The sequence below is a fragment of the Sus scrofa genome, chromosome 7 (genome assembly GCF_000003025.6).
Source record: "Sus scrofa isolate TJ Tabasco breed Duroc chromosome 7, Sscrofa11.1, whole genome shotgun sequence".
Taxonomy (NCBI): domain Eukaryota; kingdom Metazoa; phylum Chordata; class Mammalia; order Artiodactyla; family Suidae; genus Sus; species Sus scrofa.
This window is the reverse complement of record NC_010449.5, coordinates 75,533,048-75,554,448: the sequence shown is the minus strand read 5'-3', so window position 1 is coordinate 75,554,448 and position 21,401 is coordinate 75,533,048. Positions and strand designations below refer to the sequence as shown.

Here is a 21,401-nt window from a genome sequence, read left to right as displayed (position 1 = left end):
GAAGTAGCTTGCCCATTGCCCAACACCAATAAAGTGAAGATGGGAGTTGTCAACTCCAGGTCTATCCAGCTTTAGAGTCTGGTCTTTTCTTTTCCTTAAACTTACGCCTCAGCCCCACTGGATTGGACCTTATAACTCTGGGCGGGGGGGGGGGGGGGAGAGATTACGTCTTCCCCTGAGCAACAAAACCGAAAAGCAAAGTACAGATGACAAGCAGACCAGCAAAAGGAATTAGGGGCTGAGGTTGCTCCCCTCCCTGCCCATTGGTGCCCATCATAGGGTGGGGTGTGGGGGGGTATGCATCCAAGACACTCTAAGTTGAAGATGCCATGTCTATAAACTGGTGTCCTCCCCACAGTACCTCCCACAGGTCACATGTTTCTAGAAACATACTGGGGAGGGCAGGTGCCCACCCTAGCACTTCTCACTCATCATAAGAGGGAGCCCAGGAGTTGACAAGAGCTGCTGCTGTTCCTCCTCAAACTACCTTACCCAAGAGTCAGACATACAGTTGATGCTTCCAGGTAACCATAGTCCCAGTAAGGAGTAAGGAGAAGGAGTCTTTTCTATTTTTTGGAACCGGTGGGGGGCGGTGGTAAGCAGCTTGATATGGGAGTAAGCAGCCTGGTCCTCCCAAACCAGGAATTGAAACCAGGCTGCAGTGGTGAAAGCCCCAAATCCTAATCACTAGACCACCAGGGAACTCCTTAGCCTTCTCTATTTTGTCTCCCAAAGCAGTCGAAGGGCCATTTTCAGGTCTTCCAGTGTTTTTATTTTCTAAATTTACTTCTCTCTGCCCCATGATATGTGTAAATTCCCAGGCCAGAGATCAAACTACTCCACAGCAGCAACCTTAGCTGCTGCAGTGACTACGACAGATCCTTAACCTGTGTTTTAAGTGAACATGAATATTTCTATTCCTGACAAAGCCTGCTCAGTAGCAACTGGAAACTCAATGACAAACTCCTCAGTTGGGCACTCAAGGCCTTTTCCAACCCGCTCCTTCATTTCTTTCCTTTACCCAATGGCCAGATGCTCTCCAGCTTCTGGGCTATTGCTTACACTGTTCCTAGCTCCATCTAGGTCTCCAACCGTTGAAATCCCATCATGAGTTTAGTTTTCATCCAATAATATCTCTTCCTCCTCCTATGAAGTCTCCCACCCACCCTTATCCTGAACATTCATGGGGATGTATTATTTCCCCTTTAAAACTCCAGAGTGGCTAAACTGGTCTCAGTTATCTTCCCCTCACACCCAGCTCATTGCCATTGGCCTGCACTTAGTAGGCCATGGTAATAGTCAATAAAATACCTGCTGACAGAGAGTGAGTGGCTTCTATTCCAGCCCCATCTGCCTACAGAGTGAGGGGTTTGGACACAGGACTGGGGCCTCAGCTCCTTTCGCACCCGTCTCTCCCCACCAGCCCCAGCTCAACTTTACGTAGAGTCTGGCTGGCTTTAATCGCAGCTTTCCTGTCACTATAGCGACGGGTGGGGCAAGAAAGCAAAGTCTCGCTATGGAACTACATCTCCCATCATGCACCTGAACCCCAAGGTGCTGGGCTCAGCCTGCGGCCTGAGACCCATATGTTACCCCTTCTCCCCACATCCCCGCCCCGGGAGCCCCGAGGGCTCTGGGATGAGGAGCAGAGCGCGGGAGTACCACCTCGCTCCTTGCTCACCGCGGAGGTTGCGGCCCCTCGTAACCTAGCGGGTATCTCGGGCCCTGGCCTGCCTTCGGCACCGCCACATCGGGCCTAACATGGCCGCTTATACCGGGACCTCCCCCGTGTGCAGAGCGCCGGCCGAGGTCCTGGGCCAGGATCTGCTCCCGGCATTCCTCGCGTGCGTGGCGTGGCCTCCCTTCTCTCTTCTCCAGGTCCCGCGAGAGGGAGACTCTGGCGCGTTCAGGTGAGACCCGAAGCTCCGCTGGCTAGTCCTATGGGGAGGTCGGGCTGAGTCTTCCCAGGTAGTGAGCCGCCGACCTCCCAGAGTAGCGAGGTATAGAGGGGGCGCATTGAAAGGACATCCGCTACAAGGCTTGCTTTCTAGGGAGCCTTTTGGATTGAGGACATCATTAGCAGTGGAAGGGGTCTAACCCCAGACCTATACCTGTTGCTGAGCCTTAAAACATCAGACAGAGAAGGCCATCCATCACAGAGGCAGGGAGAAAGGGCCCCCAACAGAGAGCCTTGGGACAGTGTGTGCGACTCACAGGTTCTTGGGGAGGGGGGAAGGAAATGGGTTATTTGGGAGCTCAGTAATGTTTGTTGATGGACTGATTGCAGGTAACATGGCCTTGGGCCTGATTGAAGTGGAACGAAAGTTCCTTCCCGGGCCCGGCATAGAGGAGCGGCTGCAGGAGTTGGGAGGTATCCTGGAGCACCGAATCACCTTCCGAGACAGCTACTATGATACCCCTGAGCTGAGCCTCATGCGGTCTGACCACTGGCTGCGACAGCGAGAGGGTAGTGGATGGCAGCTCAAATATGCTGGGGCAGCAAGTGTCTCAGAACCCTGCACTAAGTACACGGAGCTCACAGCTAAGTCTGCAATTGTGGCCCAGCTCTGTGAGGTGCTGAGGGCTGAGGTCCCCAGGGCTGGGGGTGTGGCTGCTGTGCTGGACCGTCTGGGGCTGCAGGAAATAGCAAGTTTTGTGACCCAGCGCAGTGGCTGGAAACTGGTGCCGTCTGGAGCTGATGAAGAGGAGCCACCCCTCAGAGTGGACCTGGATACAGCTGACTTTGGCTACGCTGTGGGTGAGGTAGAGGCCCTGGTGCGTGAGGAGGCTGAAGTCCCAGCTGCCCTAGAAAAGATCCACAGCGTCAGCAGCATGCTTGGTGAGGGAGATAGGCCCTTCTGTATTTCCTTTGTCCCTCTTCTGGATGTACCCACTGGGCCAGTTAGTGGGGAGGGTCTCCGAGGCTATTTCTCTAAGGGGAGTTATTTTAGCTTTTTTTTTTTTTTTTTTTTTAGGGCCACACCCACTGCATATGAAAGTTCCCAGGCAAAGGGTCCAATCGGAACTGTAGCCCTTGGCCTATACCACAGCCACACAGGATCCAAGCCTCGTCTGTGACCTACACCACAGCTCATGGCAGCGCTGGATCCTTAACCCACTGAGTGGGGCCAGGGATTGAACCCGCATCCTCATGGATACTAATTAGGTTTGTTACCACTGAGCCACGATGGGAACTCTGTATTTTTAGTTTGCTTAGGGCTCTATCAAATCGTTTCCTCTTTTGCAATAGCTGTAGAACCTGGATTTAATCCTTCCATGTGTCCCTGATCTAGCCCAGTGGTTGTCTTAGTTCTCTACCTCCAGCCACTGCATGAGTCTGTCCTACAGTTCCATTTGTCAGTTCTCTACTTCAGTCCTTCCATCCATCCTTCCTTCCTCCAACTCCTGTCCTCTCATTTTTACAACCAAATCCTCATTCAGTTTGTCCTGTTGGCTTGAGTAAAAGGCAGGAACATTGTGTCTGTGACAGACCGCGGGGCAAGCAATGGCAGGTTTTTTTGTTCCCAGGCTTAGCTCCCTTGTAGACAGTTCATCCACAGAAGTATGGGGTTATGTGTCCCATGGGGCCTTACAGCTCTGGATGCTGTTCTTGCCTCCTCAGCAAACCTATGCCATTCCCTGCTTTCCGCCCAGCATGCTGCCAGGCACTAACAATCAGACACTGGCTTATCGTGACTCTACACCACACAGAGGCTAGAATTCTCTGTGAATCCCTCCCCATGGCTGTAGCTGCTTTCTCTCTCTTCTTTCTACATCCCTTGTTTCCTCTCTGTGTGCTTCTCCGTATGTGCTTCATTACCAAGCTAATGAGCTTCGGCCTGCCTGGATGGGCTTTAATCTTGATGGGGGGGAGGGCAGAGCAGTAACAAAAACGAGTCACTACTGAGGTCCTCTGTCTTCATGGCACCTGAGTGCCTCTTCACCGCTTCTTGCTGGAGGAGAGGCTCATGTTTGGCTTCCCAGGGCCACTCCTGGTTGAATGGCCTTCAGAAGCCCAGTGCTGCCTTGGAAACAACTTTGGGGTCTAGCTGCGTGGGCAGGGAGAGTCAAAGCATTCGCGGCTATCTGGTTCTCTCCTCATTCTCCTCTGCCTGTAGGTGTGCTGGTGCGTGAGGAGGCACCTGCCAAGCTAATCGTGTACCTACAGTGCTTCCGGCCTCAAGACTATCAGCGCCTGCTAGAAGTGTACAGCTCCAAAAGGAAGCCAGAGGGGACTGAAGATCTGGACGTGAGACTGGGCTAGGGTGTCCCCTCCTCTGTGGGGAAGAGCATCCTGGGTCTCCTGAGATTCATTCTTGGCCTTGCCGTGCCTCTTCCTCCCTGGCCTCCCTTTGGAGGGAGTGACCCTCTCGGTTCTGCCTGTTCCTTCACCCTACCCTCAGCCATCCTTCCTGGAGCCCTCCTTGGTTGCGTCCTCTCCCTCATCCGTCAGATGCAATCTGCGGGCCGCCCCTCTCCCCTGGCCGCTAAGCAGCCTCCATTGATTTCCGCTCGTGTTTATAGGATTTCCACTTAGCCGTGATCAGTAGTTAAGCACAGGAAAATCCCTTGCCACCCCCCTCCCTTGGTCGATGCCATTGATTCTGCCAGCGGCTCCTAAACCGCCTTACAGCTGAGTTAGAGATGAGGGGAGGCAGCAGGGATTTCCCTGCCCTGGGGTATGGGGAATAGCAGCAGGTTGGGCAAACAGGCAGGAATCCCTGTTAGGAATCGAGAAATTCTGGTTTGCTGTTGCCACTGTGTCCTGCTCTGGCCCAGAGGGCAGCGTGCCTCCTGTGGAAGTTTAGGGGCACATCTGCTCCCCAGCCCTGGAGAGGGGTAGAAAGAAAACCCTCCTTTGCTGCAACCAGTTCCAAAGGCTCAGGGCAAGATACCTACTTCCCATGTAAGAAAACTCCTCCCTGGGTGTTAAACACATATGTTTTCTACCTCAAATATGGTTTTCCCTCCTCAGGCTTTATTATTTGTGAGGTTGAGGGGGAGCCCCCAACAGGTTCTGCAGTGGCAAGCACAGGACCAGAGCGCCACCTGCTGGTAGCGCTCAGATGTGCCTCCAGGTAGCTGGGGCCCCTGTGGTTTGGGTTCTTAGGAAGACTTCATACTGTGAGTGGAGGCAGAGTTACTGCCATGTCTCCACAGGCAAGTTGTTCACCTCAAAGATTTCCTGCACCGACTGGCCAAAGTGGTTGTAGGTGAGGCGCAGCTTCAGCCGCAAGGGGGCCTAGAGATAAGAGAGCAGAGACCAGGGTTAGCACCTATGACAGCCCCCTTTCCTGGGTCCTAGCCTTGAGGGGCTCCTGGAGCTCACCTTGTTAGGGTTGAGGATTCTGAGGAGCTGCGTCATCGGAAGGCCACCCTGAGCTGGAACTGTGTCCCCACTAGGGGCCTGTAGCTGTAGTTGGAAACTCTGAACACAGAAGGTTGGACAGATCCCACAGTAAGGCAACTGGCTGGGCTCAGGCAACCCCTCCACACCCAGTAGTTTGAACCCTCTTCCCCTAAATCCCCAAGTGCCTGTCCTGGCATATCACTCCCTCCTCATCTCACTCTCTTCCTGACCCACCTCCTCTACTTAGTGGCCTTTTCTCCTGGAGTGCCCAGGCAACATCTGAATCCTAGTCTTCTACAAACCTTGGGCACAGCGGCCTGGCAGATGAAGTGGGTGACATCACCCGCTGAGGTATTGGTGGCTGTGACAGTGATTAACAGCAAAGCAGGGGTTCCAGGGGGTCGAACGAAAGACAGATTCAGCTGTAGTCCCTCACGCTCAAACACTCTGAGATTTGGGATGGGAGCTATGGTAGGGAGAGAAAAGCAGCTCAGTGTATGAGCCGAAGATAATAGTTCATTCGTTCCACAAAAATTAAATGAGCACCCAGTGGGTGCAGGGCACTGCTCGAGAGGCTAGCAACAGAGTGGACAAGGATATGAGGTCCCTGCTGGAGCGGACAGCCTAGTGGGGGGAGAGGACAATAAACGAGATAATCACAGATGGTCACTGGTGCTCCGAAGGAAATAAACTGTCAGGATAACTGGGGGGAACTAACTTAAATAGCAGTAGGGGAAAGCATCTGACATTTCAGGCAAGGCCCAAGAGTGAGAATGAGGCAGTCATTTGATGTGCTGAGGAAAGAGCACTCCATGAGAAAAGAACATGAATGCCAAGGGCTTGAGGTGAAAGGGCCTGAGGGGTTTCGAGGAGACCAGTGGAGCAGGCAGTGGGAAAGCCTATGAGGTGAGTGAGGAGGAAGCAGGGCCCAGAGGCCAGGGTAAGAAGTCTGGAACAAAGGGAAGACACAGGAGGGTGTCCAGGAGGGGACTGGCATGATCCAATGGGCCCTGACACTAGGACAGGGTTGTGATGGGGGCACACCGCAGGGAAGAAGATACCTGAACCTCAGTCCTTGGCTTCAAAGGAGAAGCAGTCTTTCCACCCCTCTTCTTTAAGAAGTTGCCCCTTTGCAGAGCTTACCAGGGGGTGGGGGAGCACAAGGAAGGTCCAGGAGATTTATTAAAGTGCCTCCTGGGGTGGGATCCAGAGGGGGAGGGTGGTGGGCATCTGCAGAAGGGCCATCCAGGAGATCCAAGAGATCCAGGAGCTTCGAGGCCTGGGAGAGGGGGAGAAGGCAGAGAGTCAGGGCTGAGTAAGGAAGCTGGATCATGCTCTTCCTCCGGAGCTCCTCACCTCCTCACCTGGGGCTCTGTGGGGTTAGGGGCCGCTTCTTCTTCTTCGCTTTCCTTTGCTTTCTCATCGACCTGAGGGCCACCTCGCTCCATAAGAGGCATCTTTTCCAGGATGGCAGCCCTGGGAGGATGGAAGGGAGGTATAACCCTCTGGGCAGGCCCTGGGCTTTTCACACAGGAGGTGTGGGAGGAGGGTAAGAACGTGGAGAGTCCTGGGCTTAGGGTGGGTCAGAAGTGCCCCTCTGATTTCCTAAGAAGGCATGCTGCTGCTGTCTGAACAAGGAGGGTGGGAAGCCTGCTTGGCTTCGATGAACTGTGGGTGGGAGGCTCTGACTGGATGAGACCTTTGTGCCCAGAAAGGGACAATGGCCAAGGGGGGTGGGTCCCGCACTGCGGCTGGGTGGTGCGCACCTCATGTGGTCGTACTTCCGGAAGAGAGTGTTGTATTCCACCGCACGCTGCTGCAGCTCCACGTCCATGCAGCTCCCGTAGATGGACACCACCTGGCGGATGCGGCTGGGCCGCGTGGCGGTGTGCAAGTGGGAATGGCGCTCTGCCCCTGCCCCTCACCTCCAGGATGCGGCAGGGAAGGAAGAGGCTCCATGGAGCAGGGAGAGACCCACACTACTTGGCTCAAAAGAAAATACCTAAGGATTGCGGGGAAGTGGGGGGGGTGAGGGCCTGGAGAGAAACCAGAAACTGGGGGTGGGGGCACCGTGGAGAAAGGCTCTAGGAGAGCGGCTGGGCCCCAGTCTCACTTGTTGTCCCCACGGAGCCGGGTGCTGAGCTTCATGAGGGCTGTCAGGGCATATCCTCGGGTAGCTGGCAGGGACATGTGAGACTGCAGCACCCTTTCCAGCAATGCCAACACCTCCTCTTCCTCCACCTTTTGGAGGGACACAGGGAGTGACCCTGGGTTCAGCCCTGCCTCCCCTGACCCATCCCTCCAGTTTACCCCCAGTGCAGGACCCACCTGCAGGGGCTCAGCTTCCTCACAGCTCCCCTCCAGCAGGAGGTCCCCGTATTCCCCAATGCACCAGGCTGCCACCTGCACCAGCGGTTGCTGCATGGGGTAAGAAACGTGCTGGGCCAGCGTCTGGGTCCCCTCCTCACTTCCAGACCCTGTGACATCCCTTTAGGTAGTGCAGAGATGGTGGAGTTTAGAGGAGAGGGGAAAAGGGAAGGCCTTCAGCACAGGGAGCTGTTACAGAGCGGGTTTTGTTAATTTCTTGACGCCTCTGTCCTGGCTCCTGGGCTTCCTCTGCCCTCTGGTGGCCAAGTATCAGAACTACATGGCCCAGGATGGACCTAGAGATTATCATACTAAGTGAAGTCAAAGACAAATATTAAATAATATCACTTATATGTGGAATCTAAAAAATAATACAAATGAATCTATACACAAAACAAAAACAGATGCACAGGCACAGAAAACAAACTTATGGTTACCAAAGGGAAAAGGAAGGGGGGTGGGATAAATTAGGAGTTTGGGGATTAACAGACACACTACTATATATAAAAGGGAGAAACAGGAGTTCCCGTTGTGGTGCAGTGGTTAACGAATCTGACTGGGAACCATGAGGTTACGGGTTCGGTCCCTGCCCTTGCTCAGTGGGTTAACGATCTGGTGTTGCCGTGAGCTGTGGTGTAGGTTGCAGACGCGGCTCGGATCCCGCGTTGCTGTGGCCCTGGTGTAGGCCGGTGGCTACAGCTCTGATTGGACCCTTAGCCTGGGAACCTCCATGTGCCGTGGGAGCGGCCCAAGAAATAGCAAAAAGGAAAAAAAAAAAAAAGAGAAACAAGGACCTACTATATGTAAAGCTCAGGGAACTGTATGAAATATCTTTTTTCCTTTTTAGGGCTGCACCTGCAGCATATGGAAGTTCCCAGGTTAGAGATCGAATTGGAGCTGCAGCTGCTGGTCTACACCACAGCCAGGGCAACACCAGATCCAAGCCATGTCTGCAACTTACACCGCAGCTTATGGCAACGGTGGATCTTCAACCCACTGAGCAAGGCCAGGGATCAAACCCACATGTTCATGGACACTATGCGGAGTTCTTAAACTGCTGAGCCACAATGGGAACTCCCACATTCAATATATTGTAATAATCTATAATGGTAAAGAATCTGAAGAAAAAAAGATATATAACTAAATCACTTTGATGGACACCTGAAACTAACACAATATAAATCAGCCTTATTTCAACTTTAAAAAATATCCTAGAATAGGGAATTCCTGTTGTGGCTCTGCAGGTTAAGAACTCGACATAGTGTCTGTAAGGATGTAGGTTCAGTCCCTGGCCTTGTTCAGTGGGTTAAGGATCTGGTATTCCCACAAGCTGCAGTGTAAGTCACAGATGTGGCTCAGATATGGTGTTGTCATGCTGTGGTATAGACAGCAGCTTCAACTCCAATTCAACCCCTAGCCTGGGAACTTCCATAGGCCACAGGTACCACCTTAACAACAACAACAAAAAACTACATGGCTTAACCACAAGGGGTGCAGCGATGATGAGGAAGTGAGGGAGTTATCCCTTGAGGGAGAGATGGGTGGTTTCCTACCCTACTTAAGTAATCTGGAAAAGGGGGCTACAGTATAGACACTGGCTGGCATCTGTGAATTCACTCAGTATTCAAGGTAATAACAAAACCTAATGCATGTAGGAAGTGTTTTTATCTATCTCACTTGACCAAGACCACTCTGGCAGGTAGGCTCAGTAGGATGCTGAGGACACCTAGCATGAAGTTAAGTGAGTCGTCTGTGGTTGCACAGACAGTAGTATCAGAACCAGGACAGGAGTCCAGGTGTTCTAACTAAAAACAGGGATCTGCCCTTGAGTGTCTCTTCTGCTAAGCAGAGAGCTGTGACCTTGAAGGAAAAACAATTAGGAATCAGGTGTAGGAAGCAAGTGGCCCAGGAAAGGCTGGGGGATGCGGTGAGGGGTGGGCAGCCCTGGGCCTAGTGGTGGAGCAGTACCTGAGAGATGTCCTTGGCCAGTGCGCTGTAGAGGCGGCGCACAGAGTAGGCGTGGAGCTCCTGGGCACCCCCAATCAGCTGGGTCAGGTTGGCTACCGCATCATCACGCACATAGGCGCCTGCCTGGAGGGGTGAACGTGACCGAGTCAGCGTGGTAACCCCCGCCTGCTCCCGCCCAGCTCAGCCCAGCCCCTGCCTCACCGTTGTCAGTACATGCAGGATGGTGTCTATGTGCCACCGCTTGGATGGGGCAAACCTAGGGGACATGTGGCTCTTCAGTCCTGGTGCTGAGCCACCATGGATTCCACCCTCTCTGTCTCCTGGGCACCCATCCGCTCACCTCTCAGCCGCCAGCAGGATGCCTGAGGCACAGGTGGCCCGCAGATCAGGGGGGCAGGACTCCAGAAAGCCCTGCAGCTCCTGGGTCATGGCTCGCACATTGGAGCTGTTCACCAGAGCCAGGCTCAGTTCCAGGGCCCGCCTGGCAGGAGGAGTGTGTGTTTATACAAGGCAGCCTAGGTCACCCCATGACATGCCACAGGCCCCCTTCCCCAGTCCCCTTTCTCCAGCTGCTCTGAGCTGGTCTGGATCTTGGGCAATGGGACCTCTGTCCTGCTCACCGGCTGAGGGAAGCATCGGGGTCCCGCAGACAGTCCACCACGGTGGGCCGGTGCCGCTGCACAGCGCTGTGGTCAGACTGCACCAGCCGCAGCAGGGACATCAGCGCTACGTACCTGTCAGAGCGGGCGAGGCCCTATCACACCCTGGCCATCAGGCCCCTCCCCATCCCATCCTGCCCTGGGTCTAAGAATCTGGAGGAAGGAGGGCAGAGGGCCAAGGGCACAGCCCACCTGGGCCTGTTACCTAATGTTCCTGTCACTGTTGAGCAGGAAGCGGCCAAGAATGTTGACAGCTAGAACCTATGGGAGGCAGAGGTTGGGGACAGTCAGGGAAGGAGCAACCTGCTCACTCAGGAGTAGGGAGTGCATGGCACAGGGTGACAGGGATGAGGAGAGACTAGGGAACAGGACGGTCAGCCTGGTGGGGGTGAGGGGAGAGGGGCCGAGGGGGAGAGGTGGGGGGATGGTACCCGCAGGCCTGCTGCTGAGCGAATGTCCAGGATGGTGAGGACCGTCTCAAAGAGGACTGCGCTGCCCGCATTTCGGCTGGTGTTCGTGTTTGTGGCTACCTGTGTGGATGGGAGCGAAGAGGCAGCTCTAAGGGGTCTGTCCTCTCCTCAGGTCTCTGGATATCATCCCTTAATCCTCTAACAAAGTTCCCCAAAAGACAGGATTAAGAGGTGGAGTAAAGAGTTCCCATCTTAGCACAGCAGAGGAAATGAATCCGACTAGGGTTGCAGGTTCAATCCTTGGCCTCGCTCAGTGGGTTAAGGGTCCGGCGTTGCCGTGAGGTGTGGTGTAGGTCACAGACGTGGCTCAGATCTGGTGTTGCTGTGGCTCTGGCATAGGCCGGCAGCAATAGCTCTGATAGACCCATAGTCTGGGAACCTCCATCTGCCATGGGTGCAGCCCTAAAAAGACAAAAGACAACAACAAAAAGATGGTGGAGTAGAAGGACTGGAGCTTACCTTCTCTCATAAAAACAAAACTACAACCAACTGCTGAACAACCTTCAACCAAATGGACGATGGCAAACTTTCAAAAAAGATATCCTACTCCAGAAGACAAAGAGGAGGCCACATCAAGATGATAAGAGGGGTAATTACTCAATATAAGCAACCCCATATCCACCAGGTGGGCAGCTCACAGACTGGAAAGTAACTGGATCACAGAGACTCACCTACGGGAGTGAGAGTTTTTTGTTTTGTTTTGTTTTGTTTTCCTTTTTAGGGCCATACCCATGGCATGTGGAGGTTCCCAGGCTAGGGGTCCAACTGGAGCTACAGCTGCTGGACTATGCCATAGCCACAGCACCATCAGATCTGAGCCACATCTGCGACCTACACCACAGCTCACAAAAATGCCAGATCCTTAACCCACTGAGTGAGGCCAGGGATTGAACCCGCAACCTCATGGTTCCTAGTCAAGATTCATTTCTGCTGTGCCATGACAGGAATTCCTGGGAGTGAGAATTCTGAGCATCAAGTCAGGTCCCCATGACTGGGGATCTGGCATTGGGAAAAGGAGCCCCTGGAGCATCTGGCTAGTGGAGCTTGTGAGCAGGGGCTCTACGGGACTGGGGGAAACAGAGACCTCATTCTTGAAAGATGCAGACAGGCTTTCATGTACACTGGGTCCCAGGCAAAGCAGGGACTCCATAGGAATCTGGGTCAGACCTGACTGTAGTTCTTGGAGGATCTCCTGGGAAAATGGGGTGACTGTGGCTCGTTGTTGGGGAAGGACATTGGAGGCAAGGTTCTCTGGAATATTCATCAGCATGTGTTCCTCTAGAGGTGGCCATTTTGGGAAAATATGGTCCCACATCAGCTGAGAAGCCCCAGGCCAAACAATAATCCAGTTGGGATCACAGCCCCACCTATCAGTAAGAAGCTGCCTAAAGACCTCCCCCAGGCAAATGCCATTTCTAATCTCACCCAGAGGGTGAGATTCTAACCCCACCCACCAGAGGGATAAGAATAAGCTCCACCTACCAGTTGGCAGGCATCAGTTCCTCCCATCAGGAAGCCTACAGCAAGCCCCCATACTAACTGGGAGGCAGGGTTGTGGGGGCGGGGGGGGGGGGGGGGGGGAGGGGGGGGAGAATGACATCAGAAGCAAGAGAGGCTACAACTCTATTGTCTGCAAAAAGGAGACCACACCCAAAACCAATACAAAATGAAAAGGCAGAGAACTATAACTCAGATAAGGGAGCAAGAAAAAAAAAACAAAAAACAAAAAACAAAACCCAGAAAAACCGTTAAGTGATCTGGAGATTATTTGCCTCCAGGAAAAAGACTTTAGACTGATGAAGTGAAGATGATTCAAGACATTGGAAATAAACTGGAGGCAAAGACTGATAAATTACAGCAAACACTGAGCAAAGATATACAAGATTTAAAACTTAAGCAGAGATGCAAAATTCAATAATTGAAATAAAAAATTCATTAGAAGCAACCAACAGCAGAATATAGGAGGCAGAAGAACAAATAAGTGAGGTGGAGGACAGTCTAGAAATGAAGAAAGTCTCAGAGAACTCTGGGACAATGTTAAACACGCCAACATCCATATTATAGGGGCGCCAGAAGGAGAAGAGAGACAGAAAGGGACAGAAAAAATATCAAAGAGATAATAGCCCAAAACATCTCTAACATGGAAAAGGAACCACTTGCTCAAATCCAGGAAGCACAACTAATACCATGTAAAATAAACCCAAGGAGGAACACCCCAAGATGCATTTGAATCAAACTGACCAAAATTAAAGACAAAGACAAAATATTGAAAGCAGCTAGGGAAAAGAAACAAGTAACATACAAGGGAACCCCAATAAGGCTACTGGCAGATTTTTCAGCAGAAACTCTGCAGGTCTGCATGCCAGAAGGGAGTGGCACGAATACTTAAAGTGAGGAAAGGAAAAAACCTCCAACCAAGATTACTCTACCCAGCAAGGCTCTCATTCAGATTTGAAGGAGAAATCAAAAGCTTTACAGACAAGCAAAAGCTAAGAGAATTCAACAACACTAAACCAGCTTTTTCTTTTTTCTTTTTTTTTTGCTTTTAAGTACCATACCTGTGGCATATGGAGTCTCCCAGGCTAGGGGTCTAATCAGAGTTACAGCTGCTGGCCTACACCACAGCCACTACCACACCAGATCTGAGCCACATCTGTGACCTACACCACAGCTCACAGCAACACTGGATCCTTAACCCACTGAGCAAGGCCAGAGATCGAACCCTCAACGTCATGGTTCCCAGTCGGATTCATTTCCACTGTGCCATGATGGGAACTCCAACACTAAACCAGCTTTACAACAAATACCAAAGGGAATTCTCTAGGCAGAAAAGAAAAGGCCCCAACTAGAAACAAAAATGCTACAAATGACAAGGCTCACCAGTAACAGCATATATGCAGTAAAGGCAGGAAATCATCTACGCACAAATATGCTACCAAAGTCATAAATTGTGAAAAGAGAAGGGTACAAACGCAGGACACTGGAGATGTGCTTGTAATTAAGAGACCAACAACTTAAAACAATCTCGTGTGTGTGTGTGTGTGTGTGTGTATTCCTATGTCAAACTTCGGGGTAACTACAAACCAAAAATCTACAATTGATACACACACAAATAAGAAAAATCAACTCAAATACAACACTAAAGATATTCATCAAACCGCAAGAGAAGAGAACAAGAGAAGAAGGGGAGAAGTAAGAACAACAAAAACAAATCCAAAACAGTTAATAAAATGGCAATAAGAACATATATATCAATAAGTACCTTAAATGCAATTGGACTAAATGCCCCAACCAAAAGACGTAGACTGGCTGAAAGGATACAAAGACAAGACCCATATATATGCTATCTTCCAGAGACCCACTTCACTTCTAGAGACATACAAATTGAAAATGAGAGAATGGAAGAAAATACTGCATCGAAACGGGAACCAAAAGAAAGCTGGAATAGCAAAGCTCACTATCAGACAAAATAGACCTTAAAATAAAGATTATCATAAGAGACAAAGAAGGGCATTACATAATGATCAAAGGAGCAATCCAAGAAGAAGATATAACAATTGTAAACACATATGCACCCAACACAGGATCACCTCGCTATATAAGGCAACTACAAACAACCTGAAAAGGAGAAATTGACAATAACACAATAACAGCAGGGGACTTTAACACCCCACTTACAGCAACAGACAGATCATCCAGACAGAAAATCAACAAGGAGGAGTTCCCGTCGTGGCTCAGTGGTTAACAAATCCAACTAGGAACCATGAGGTTGCGAGTTTGACCCCCGGCCTTGCTCAGTGGGTTAAGGATCCGGCGTTGCCGTGAAGTGTGGTATGGATCGCAGACGCAGTTCGGATCCTGTGTTGCTGTGGCTCTGGCATAGGCCAGTGGCTACAGCTCCGATTAGACCCCTAGCCTGGGAACCTCCATATGCCTCGGGTGCGGCCCTAGAAAAGACAAAAAAAAAAAAAAAAAAAAAAAGATGAATGGGCCAATCACAAGTACTGAAATTGAAATTGATTAAAAAACTTCCAACAAACAAAAGTCCAGGACCAGATGACTTCACAGGTGAATTCTACCAAACATCTAGAGAAGAGCTAACACCTACCCTGAAACTATTTCAAAAAATTGCAGAGGAAGGAACACTCCCAAACTTATTCCATGAGGCCCGATACCATAAACCAGACAAAGATACCATTAAAAAAAGAAAATTACAGGCCAGTATCACTGATGAACATAGATGCAAAAATCCTCAACAAAGTAGTAGGCAAGGATTGTACATCATGATCAAGTGGGATTTATTCCAGAGATGCAAGGATTCTTCAATATTTGCAAATCAATCAGTGTGACACACTATATTAACAAACTGAAGAATAAAAACCACATGATGCTCTCAATAGGTGCAGAAAAAAGCCTTTGACAAAATCCAGCAGCCATTTCTGACAAAAACCCTCCAGAAAGTGGGCATAGAGGGAACCTACCTCAACATAGTAAAAGCCATATATGACAAACCCAGAGCTAACATTATTCTCAAGGGTGAAAAGCTGAAAGAATTCCCGCTAAGATCAGGAACAAGAAATAGATGTCTGCTCTCGCCACTACTCTTCAACATAGTTTTTGAAGTCCGAGCAAAGAAAAAGAAATAAAAGGAATCCAAATTGGAAAGGAAGAAGTAAAACTATCACTATTTGCAGATGACATGATACTATACCTAGAAAATCCTAAAGACATTACCAGAAAACTGGTAGCTCCACCAATGAATTTGAGCTCATCAATGAATTTGGCAAAGTTGCAGGATACAAAATTAATACCAGAGTTCCCATTGTGGTATAGTGGAAACAAATCCAACTGGGAGCCATGAGGTTGCAGGTTTGATCCCTGGCCTTGCTTGGTGTTGCCATGAGCTGAGGTGTTGGTTGCAGATGCGGCTCGGATCTGGTGTTGCTGTGGTTATGACATAGGCCGGCAGCTGTAGCTCAGATTAGACCCCTAGCCTGGGAACCTCTATATGCTGTGGGTGCAGCCCTAAAAAGCAAAAAACAAACAAACAAACAGAAATTGACTGCATTTCTACATACTAACAACAAATGATCATAAAGAGAAATTAGGGAAACAATTCCATTTACCATTGCATCAAAAAGAAGAAAATACTTAGGAATAAACTTACCTAAAGAGACAAAAGACCTGTACTCTGAAAACTAAGACGCTGATGAAAGAAATCAAAGATGACACAAATAGATGAAAAGACATACCATGCTCTTGGCTTGGAAGACTCAATATTATCAAAATGACTATACTACCCCAGGCAATCTACAGATTCAATGTAATCCCTATCAAATTACCAAGGACAATTTTCACAGAACTAGAACAAACTATCTTAAAGTTTGTTTGGAAGCACACAAGACCCAGAATAGCCAAAGTCATCCTGAGAAAGAAAAATTGAGCTGGAGGAATCAGGCTCCCTGACTTCAGACTATACTACAAAGCTACAGTCAACAAAACTGTATGGTACTGGCACAAAAACAGAAATACAGATCAGTGGAACATGATAGAAAGCCCAGAATTAAACCCATGCACCTACAGTCAACTAATCTATGACAAAGGAGGCAAGAATATACAATGGAGAAAAGACAGCACCTTCAATAAGTGGTGCTGGGAAAACTGGACAGCCACATGTAAAAGAATGAAATTAGAACACTTCCTAACACCATACACAAAAATAAACTCAAAATGGATTAAAGACCTAAATATAAGACCAGACACTATTAAACTCTTAGAGGAAAACACAGGCCAAACACTCTCCGACATAAACCACAGCAACATCTTCTTAGATCCACCTCCTAGAGTAGTGACAATAAGAACAAAAATAAACAAATGGAACTTAATTAAATTTAAAAGTTTCTGCACAGCAAAGGAAACCCTAAACAAAACGAAAAGACAACCCACAGAATGGGAGAAAAGCTTTGCAAATGAAGTGACTGACAAGGGATTAATTTCCAAAATTTATAAACAACTCCTACAGCTCAATACCAAAAAAACAAACAACCCCATCAAAAAATGGGCACAAGATCTAAACAGACAGTGCTCCAAAAAAGACATACAGATAGCCAAAAAAACACATGAAAAGATGTTCAACATCACTAATTATATAGAGAAATGTAAATCAAAACCACTATGAGGTACCACCTTACACAGGCCAGAATGGCCATCATCAAAAAATCTACAAACAATAAATGCTGGAGAGGGTGTGGAGAAAAAGGAACCCTATCAAACTGTTGGTGGGAATGTAAATTGGTGCAACCACTGTGGAAAACAGTACGGAGATTCTTCAGAAAACTAAAAATAGAATTACCATTTGATCTAGCAATCCCACTCTTGGGCATCTATCCAGAGAAAACCATGACTCGCAAAGACACATGTACTCCAGTGTTCATTGCAGCACTATTTTCAATAGCCAAGACATGGAAATAACTTAAATGTCCATTGACAGAGGAGTGGATGAAGAAGATGTGGTACATGTACACAATGAAATATTACTCAGCCATTAAAAGGAAAGAAAGAATGGCATTTGCAGCAATGTGGACGGACCTAGAAATTATCATGCTAAGTGAAGTCAGTCAGACAATGAGACACCAACATCATATGCTATCACTGACATGTGGAATCTAAAAAAAAGGACAAAAAAAAAAAGGAGTTCCCGTCATGGCGCAGTGGTTAACGAATCTGACTGAGAACCATGAGGTTGCGGGTTCGGTCCCTGCCCTTGCTCAGTGGGTTAACGATCCAGAGTTGCTGTGAGCTGTGGTGTAGGTCGCAGACGCGGCTCGGATCCCGAGTTGCCGTGGCTCTGGTGTAGGCCAGTGGCTACAGCTCTGATTCGACCCCTAGCCTGGGAACCTCCATATGCCACAGGAGTGGCCCAAGAAATAGCAAAAAGACAAAAAAAAAAAAAAAAAAAAAAAAAAAAAAAAAGACACAATGAACTTCTTTGCAGAACAGATACTGACTCATAGACTTTGAAAAACTTATGGTTTCCAAAGGAGACAGGTTAGGGGGTGGGGGGATGCACTAAGGGTTTGGCATGGAAATGCTATAAAATTGGGTTGTGATGATCATTGTATAACTATAAATGTAATAAAATTCAATTCACTGAATTAAAAAAAAAGTTCACCGAGCCCTGCTATGCACCAAAGGCATTGCACTGAGGTGGACGGTGTCCCAGTCCTCAGGGAGATCAGTCTAGAGGGAAACGGAGACCTCGGGCAACCTCACGGAGAGTGGTCATATGAGGGATGTTGCGCCCGGTCAGTGGGTTCACAGAGCAACACACCTAACCAGCCCCCACCACTGCCCCACCTGGGCCAGCAAGTCATTCATGGTCTCACTGCTCTCCTCGTGGTTCTGACCCAGAATCCGAAGCAGACGAAGTATCTGGACCTGAAATGGAGTTAGAGGTTGAAAGGCTGGTGGGGTGGTTCTTAGCTTAAGGAGTTGTGGGGCGGAGGAGAAAAACTCAACACTGAGGAGAGGATTGGGAGGGGTCCGGCTGGTTTCCTAGAGCGTCTCCACCCCACCCCTTCAGGTCCACTGGCCCTATGAGGGGATCAGAGGTGTGTGAGGCCGGGTGACTTGGGGACAGGCTTTGTTTTTTTTTTGGCTGTGTCCACAGCATGTGGGAATTCCTGGGCCAGGGATAGAACCCACACCACAGCAGTGATCCAAGCCACTGCAGTGAAATGCTGGATCCTTAACCTGCTGCACCACAAGAGAACTCCAGGACAGGATTATTTTTTTTTGATTGTTACCAAAATACATTTTCTGACCTTCAGGCATCTCCCTTCCCACCCCGGTCCTGGGATAACCTGGGCAGTCTGTGCCTGCCACTCTCCTGCCCAAGACACTGACTAAGCCAAAGTGTTTTCTGGGAGGTAGAGTTTCCATTGTGGCACGGTGGAAACGAATCTGACTAGTAACCATGCGGCTGCAGGTTCAATTCCTGGCCTTGCTCAGTGGGTTAAGGATCCAGCGTTGCTGTGAATTGTGGCATAGGCCAGCAGCTGGAGCTCCGATTCAACCCCTAGCCTGGGAACCTCCATATGCAGTGAGTATGGCCCTAAAAAGCAGAAGAAAAAAAAAAAGTGTTTTCTGTGAGGTGACCACTGGCCATGGGCTTACTAGGCTTTTTGTTCAGGGATACAGGAGGGAAGGGTCAGCCCACCTGTAGGAAGGGGTCGCTGACTCCAGATATGCTGTGTTCTGTGGAGTATCCCGTCGTCACCAGACTCCGGAGGATGTGCACCAGCTGGGGCACCACCTGGAGGGAGGGCACAGCCCAACCTGGGCATTTTTCCAAATCCTCTCAGCCTTCAGCCCCATTCCAAGCCCGCAGCCTCTCTCTTCCTGGCCCGGGGCCCCACCCTTCACCAGCCCACCTTTCGAAAGTGCTTGAGAGCTGCAGGGCTTCGTTCGCAGAGCTCCGTGATCAGCGTGATGGTGCCCAGCAGGATGCCTGGGTCAGGGTAGGGGAGGTGAACGGTGGGCCGGGGCCCAGGGGGGCCTACTGTGCGTGTGTGCTTGTATGCACCTGCTACTCTTCTCCTAGAAGCTGGTGTTCCTGCCCGTGTTTTCCTTCTGTCCTCAGCCAGAGCTGAGGCAGAGGACAAGGATCCCCGTAGTCTTACCATGGTGGCGTTCCCGAAGCAGTTGGGCACAGGGTGGGAGGAAGAGATTGGAGAGCTCGGGGACCTTCCGGATCATGTGCACTGCAGTCAAAACAGCCTGCAGAGGTGGGGGCTCAGACAGGGCGAGGGTCTGCCAGGATGGACCCATCCCCCACCTCCACCACATGGCAGGTGGGTGAGTTTCTGGAGGGGCAGGTGCCTAGAACCTGCCATCTCACCTTCTTGCGCACGTAGGGGCTAGGTTGCAGGAGCAATTTCTCCACCTCATTGGCCAGGTCCCGGCACATCTCAGCAGAGCCCATGGTGCTTAGAGTGCACAGGGCCAGGCCTTGTATGGCCTGAATCCCCTGGCTCAGGTCACTGCAGAGTTTTGGGAGGACGGTCAGGCAAGCCTCTGAGAAATCCAGTCCTTCCCAGTACCTGCAGCAGGCAACCCTTTGGGATTTCCCAGTTTCCCACTCTCCCATCTCCCTGATTCCAAGCACTTCCCAGAACCCTCTCACTTCTTGATGCTGTTGGTAATTAGCAGGTGGGCATCCTGCCTTTCATCCAGTAGAAGCATGGCCCCCAGGTAGCCCACCCTCTTGTCTGTGAACCTGGGGGAGGCGATCAGTTTCAGGCACTCCATCTACAGGGAAGGGGGTAGACCAGGAAGGGGCAGGGATGAAACTGGAGGTACTAACGTCCCTTCTCTAGCCTTCTCCTTAACACCAGATTAACTTGTGAAGGCAGGTATCCCACCACCCTCCCTTCAACAAGAAGAGAGGTTTAGGAGATTCAATTAGCGGGTAGTTTCAAGGAAACAGGAGAATGGGAAACAGAGTAAGAGGTGCCCTGAATGGCGCTGGCCAGAGAAGGAAGGGAATGACCAAGAGGGGCTGTAATGGGGAAGGACTGCGGTGTATGCTGTGAGGGCTCAGCAACCATGCAGAATAAAGAAATCGGGGCACAAATAGGTAAGAGGGTCCGAGACCCTGCCCCACTAGCTTCTCTCATCAAACTCGGAAGAGAGGCGTCCCTGGTCAATACCTGTCCAAAGTGGGCGGGGTAGCCTAACATGTGGACGTAGAGCAGTTTGGCCAGCTGGCGGTGCCTGTGCAGAGGATCCCCATCGCGGAAGGAGGCCCGGATATGGGCGCACTCCTTCTGGATCACTTCCCGCTCCTGGGCCTGGGTCTTGGCCTCACGAATCTCCTGGATTAGCTCCTGAAGCTTCAGCGAGGACACCACCATCCTGGGGGTGCAGAGCCCGCAACGGAGAGGGCTTTGACCCTCTGGCAGGGAGTATCCGGGCTTCCTGCCCAGGTTTGCCCCTATACCAAAATTCTGAGGGTTCGGGTCCCACAGCTCCCCGAAAACCGAGCTCTCCCCCCATGTGGGTTCCCAAATTCCGCCCCCTCCTCACCGCGGGAGACCTCCACTACGCATGCGTCCCCGCGCCCATTTCTACTGAGCATGCGCCGGAATCCCGCCCATTTCCCCCCGCCCCCCACGCTACCCCTCGCCGCCTCCACCTGGTTTCCCATCCCTAGCTCAGCCATCTCCTTTCTAAAGCCCAGCGCTGTTTCTTTCGCGGCAATCTGCGTTCACGTCTCAGGCGGCCTCGGCGTCCCCACACCGGGACGCCAACCCTGACACCAGCCTCACCTGGCTTCAGTCTCAACTCCGCTCCTCTCCCCCCAGCGCTTCCTGGTGCAAGCCCCACCGGGGGTTGGTGCCTGGTCCGGTCCTTCCTTCTCCCCGCCCCCATCGCGGGACCCCGCCCCTCCTGGGCAGTCCTGCTGAGCAGCCAGAACTGCTCTGACCTCAGGCTTTTCTTGTTTGCAACTTAAGGGAAGTTGTTAACTACTTAGGGGAGGTGGGACTGTGTAACAGGCTTGGGGGTCTCCAAGGAGGGCTCCTTCAC

The 21,401-nt window shown here is 50.6% G+C and overlaps 2 protein-coding genes across 7 annotated transcripts; one reads left to right on the top strand and one right to left on the bottom strand.

Annotated features, from left to right (window-relative positions):
• THTPA (thiamine triphosphatase) lies at nt 728–6,019 on the top strand. 3 transcript variants are annotated; one of them, XM_001928723.7, is made up of 3 exons: nt 728–1,910; nt 2,288–2,839; nt 4,119–6,019. In XM_001928723.7, exons 2-3 carry the CDS (start codon nt 2,293–2,295, stop codon nt 4,262–4,264), a joined length of 693 nt encoding a protein of 230 aa, XP_001928758.1. In that variant the 5' UTR covers nt 728–1,910; nt 2,288–2,292; the 3' UTR covers nt 4,265–6,019. The 3 variants fall into 3 exon arrangements, with proteins under 3 accessions (XP_001928758.1, XP_013833657.1, XP_020954882.1); XM_013978203.2 differs by having other exon boundaries at nt 1,905–1,968; XM_021099223.1 differs by lacking the exon at nt 728–1,910 and adding an exon at nt 1,979–2,000.
• AP1G2 (adaptor related protein complex 1 gamma 2 subunit) lies at nt 4,959–21,318 on the bottom strand. Of its 4 annotated transcripts, XM_001928657.7 has the most exons (22): nt 21,143–21,318; nt 20,525–20,729; nt 19,999–20,123; nt 19,714–19,855; nt 19,496–19,592; nt 19,247–19,323; nt 19,033–19,128; nt 18,171–18,251; nt 10,776–10,874; nt 10,550–10,605; nt 10,306–10,419; nt 10,026–10,166; nt 9,887–9,941; nt 9,686–9,808; nt 7,679–7,768; nt 7,464–7,591; nt 7,117–7,221; nt 6,715–6,826; nt 6,494–6,629; nt 5,653–5,816; nt 5,330–5,428; nt 4,959–5,242 (listed from the first exon to the last, which is right to left on the bottom strand). In XM_001928657.7, exons 2-22 carry the CDS (start codon nt 20,726–20,728, stop codon nt 5,141–5,143), a joined length of 2,346 nt encoding a protein of 781 aa, XP_001928692.3. In that variant the 5' UTR covers nt 20,729; nt 21,143–21,318; the 3' UTR covers nt 4,959–5,140. The 4 variants fall into 4 exon arrangements, with proteins under 4 accessions (XP_001928692.3, XP_013833654.1, XP_013833655.1 ...); XM_013978200.2 differs by lacking the exon at nt 19,999–20,123; XM_013978201.2 differs by lacking the exons at nt 19,247–19,323; nt 19,714–19,855; nt 19,999–20,123; nt 20,525–20,729; nt 21,143–21,318.

Bases quoted from the DNA above. Each gene is read 5' to 3' on its own strand.
- AP1G2 (XM_001928657.7), bottom strand. From the start codon at position 20,728: ATGGTGGTGTCCTCGCTGAAGCTTCAGGAGCTAATCCAGGAGATTCGT. The intron at 7,222-7,463 runs GTGAGACTGGGG...CACGCGGCCCAG, and splicing joins CGGCTCCGTGGGGACAACAA to CCGCATCCGCCAGGTGGTGT. The intron at 5,243-5,329 runs GTGAGCTCCAGG...TCTTATCTCTAG, and splicing joins GAATCCTCAACCCTAACAAG to GCCCCCTTGCGGCTGAAGCT.
- THTPA (XM_001928723.7), top strand. From the start codon at position 2,293: ATGGCCTTGGGCCTGATTGAAGTGGAACGAAAGTTCCTTCCCGGGCCC. The intron at 2,840-4,118 runs GTGAGGGAGATA...CTCTGCCTGTAG, and splicing joins CAGCGTCAGCAGCATGCTTG to GTGTGCTGGTGCGTGAGGAG.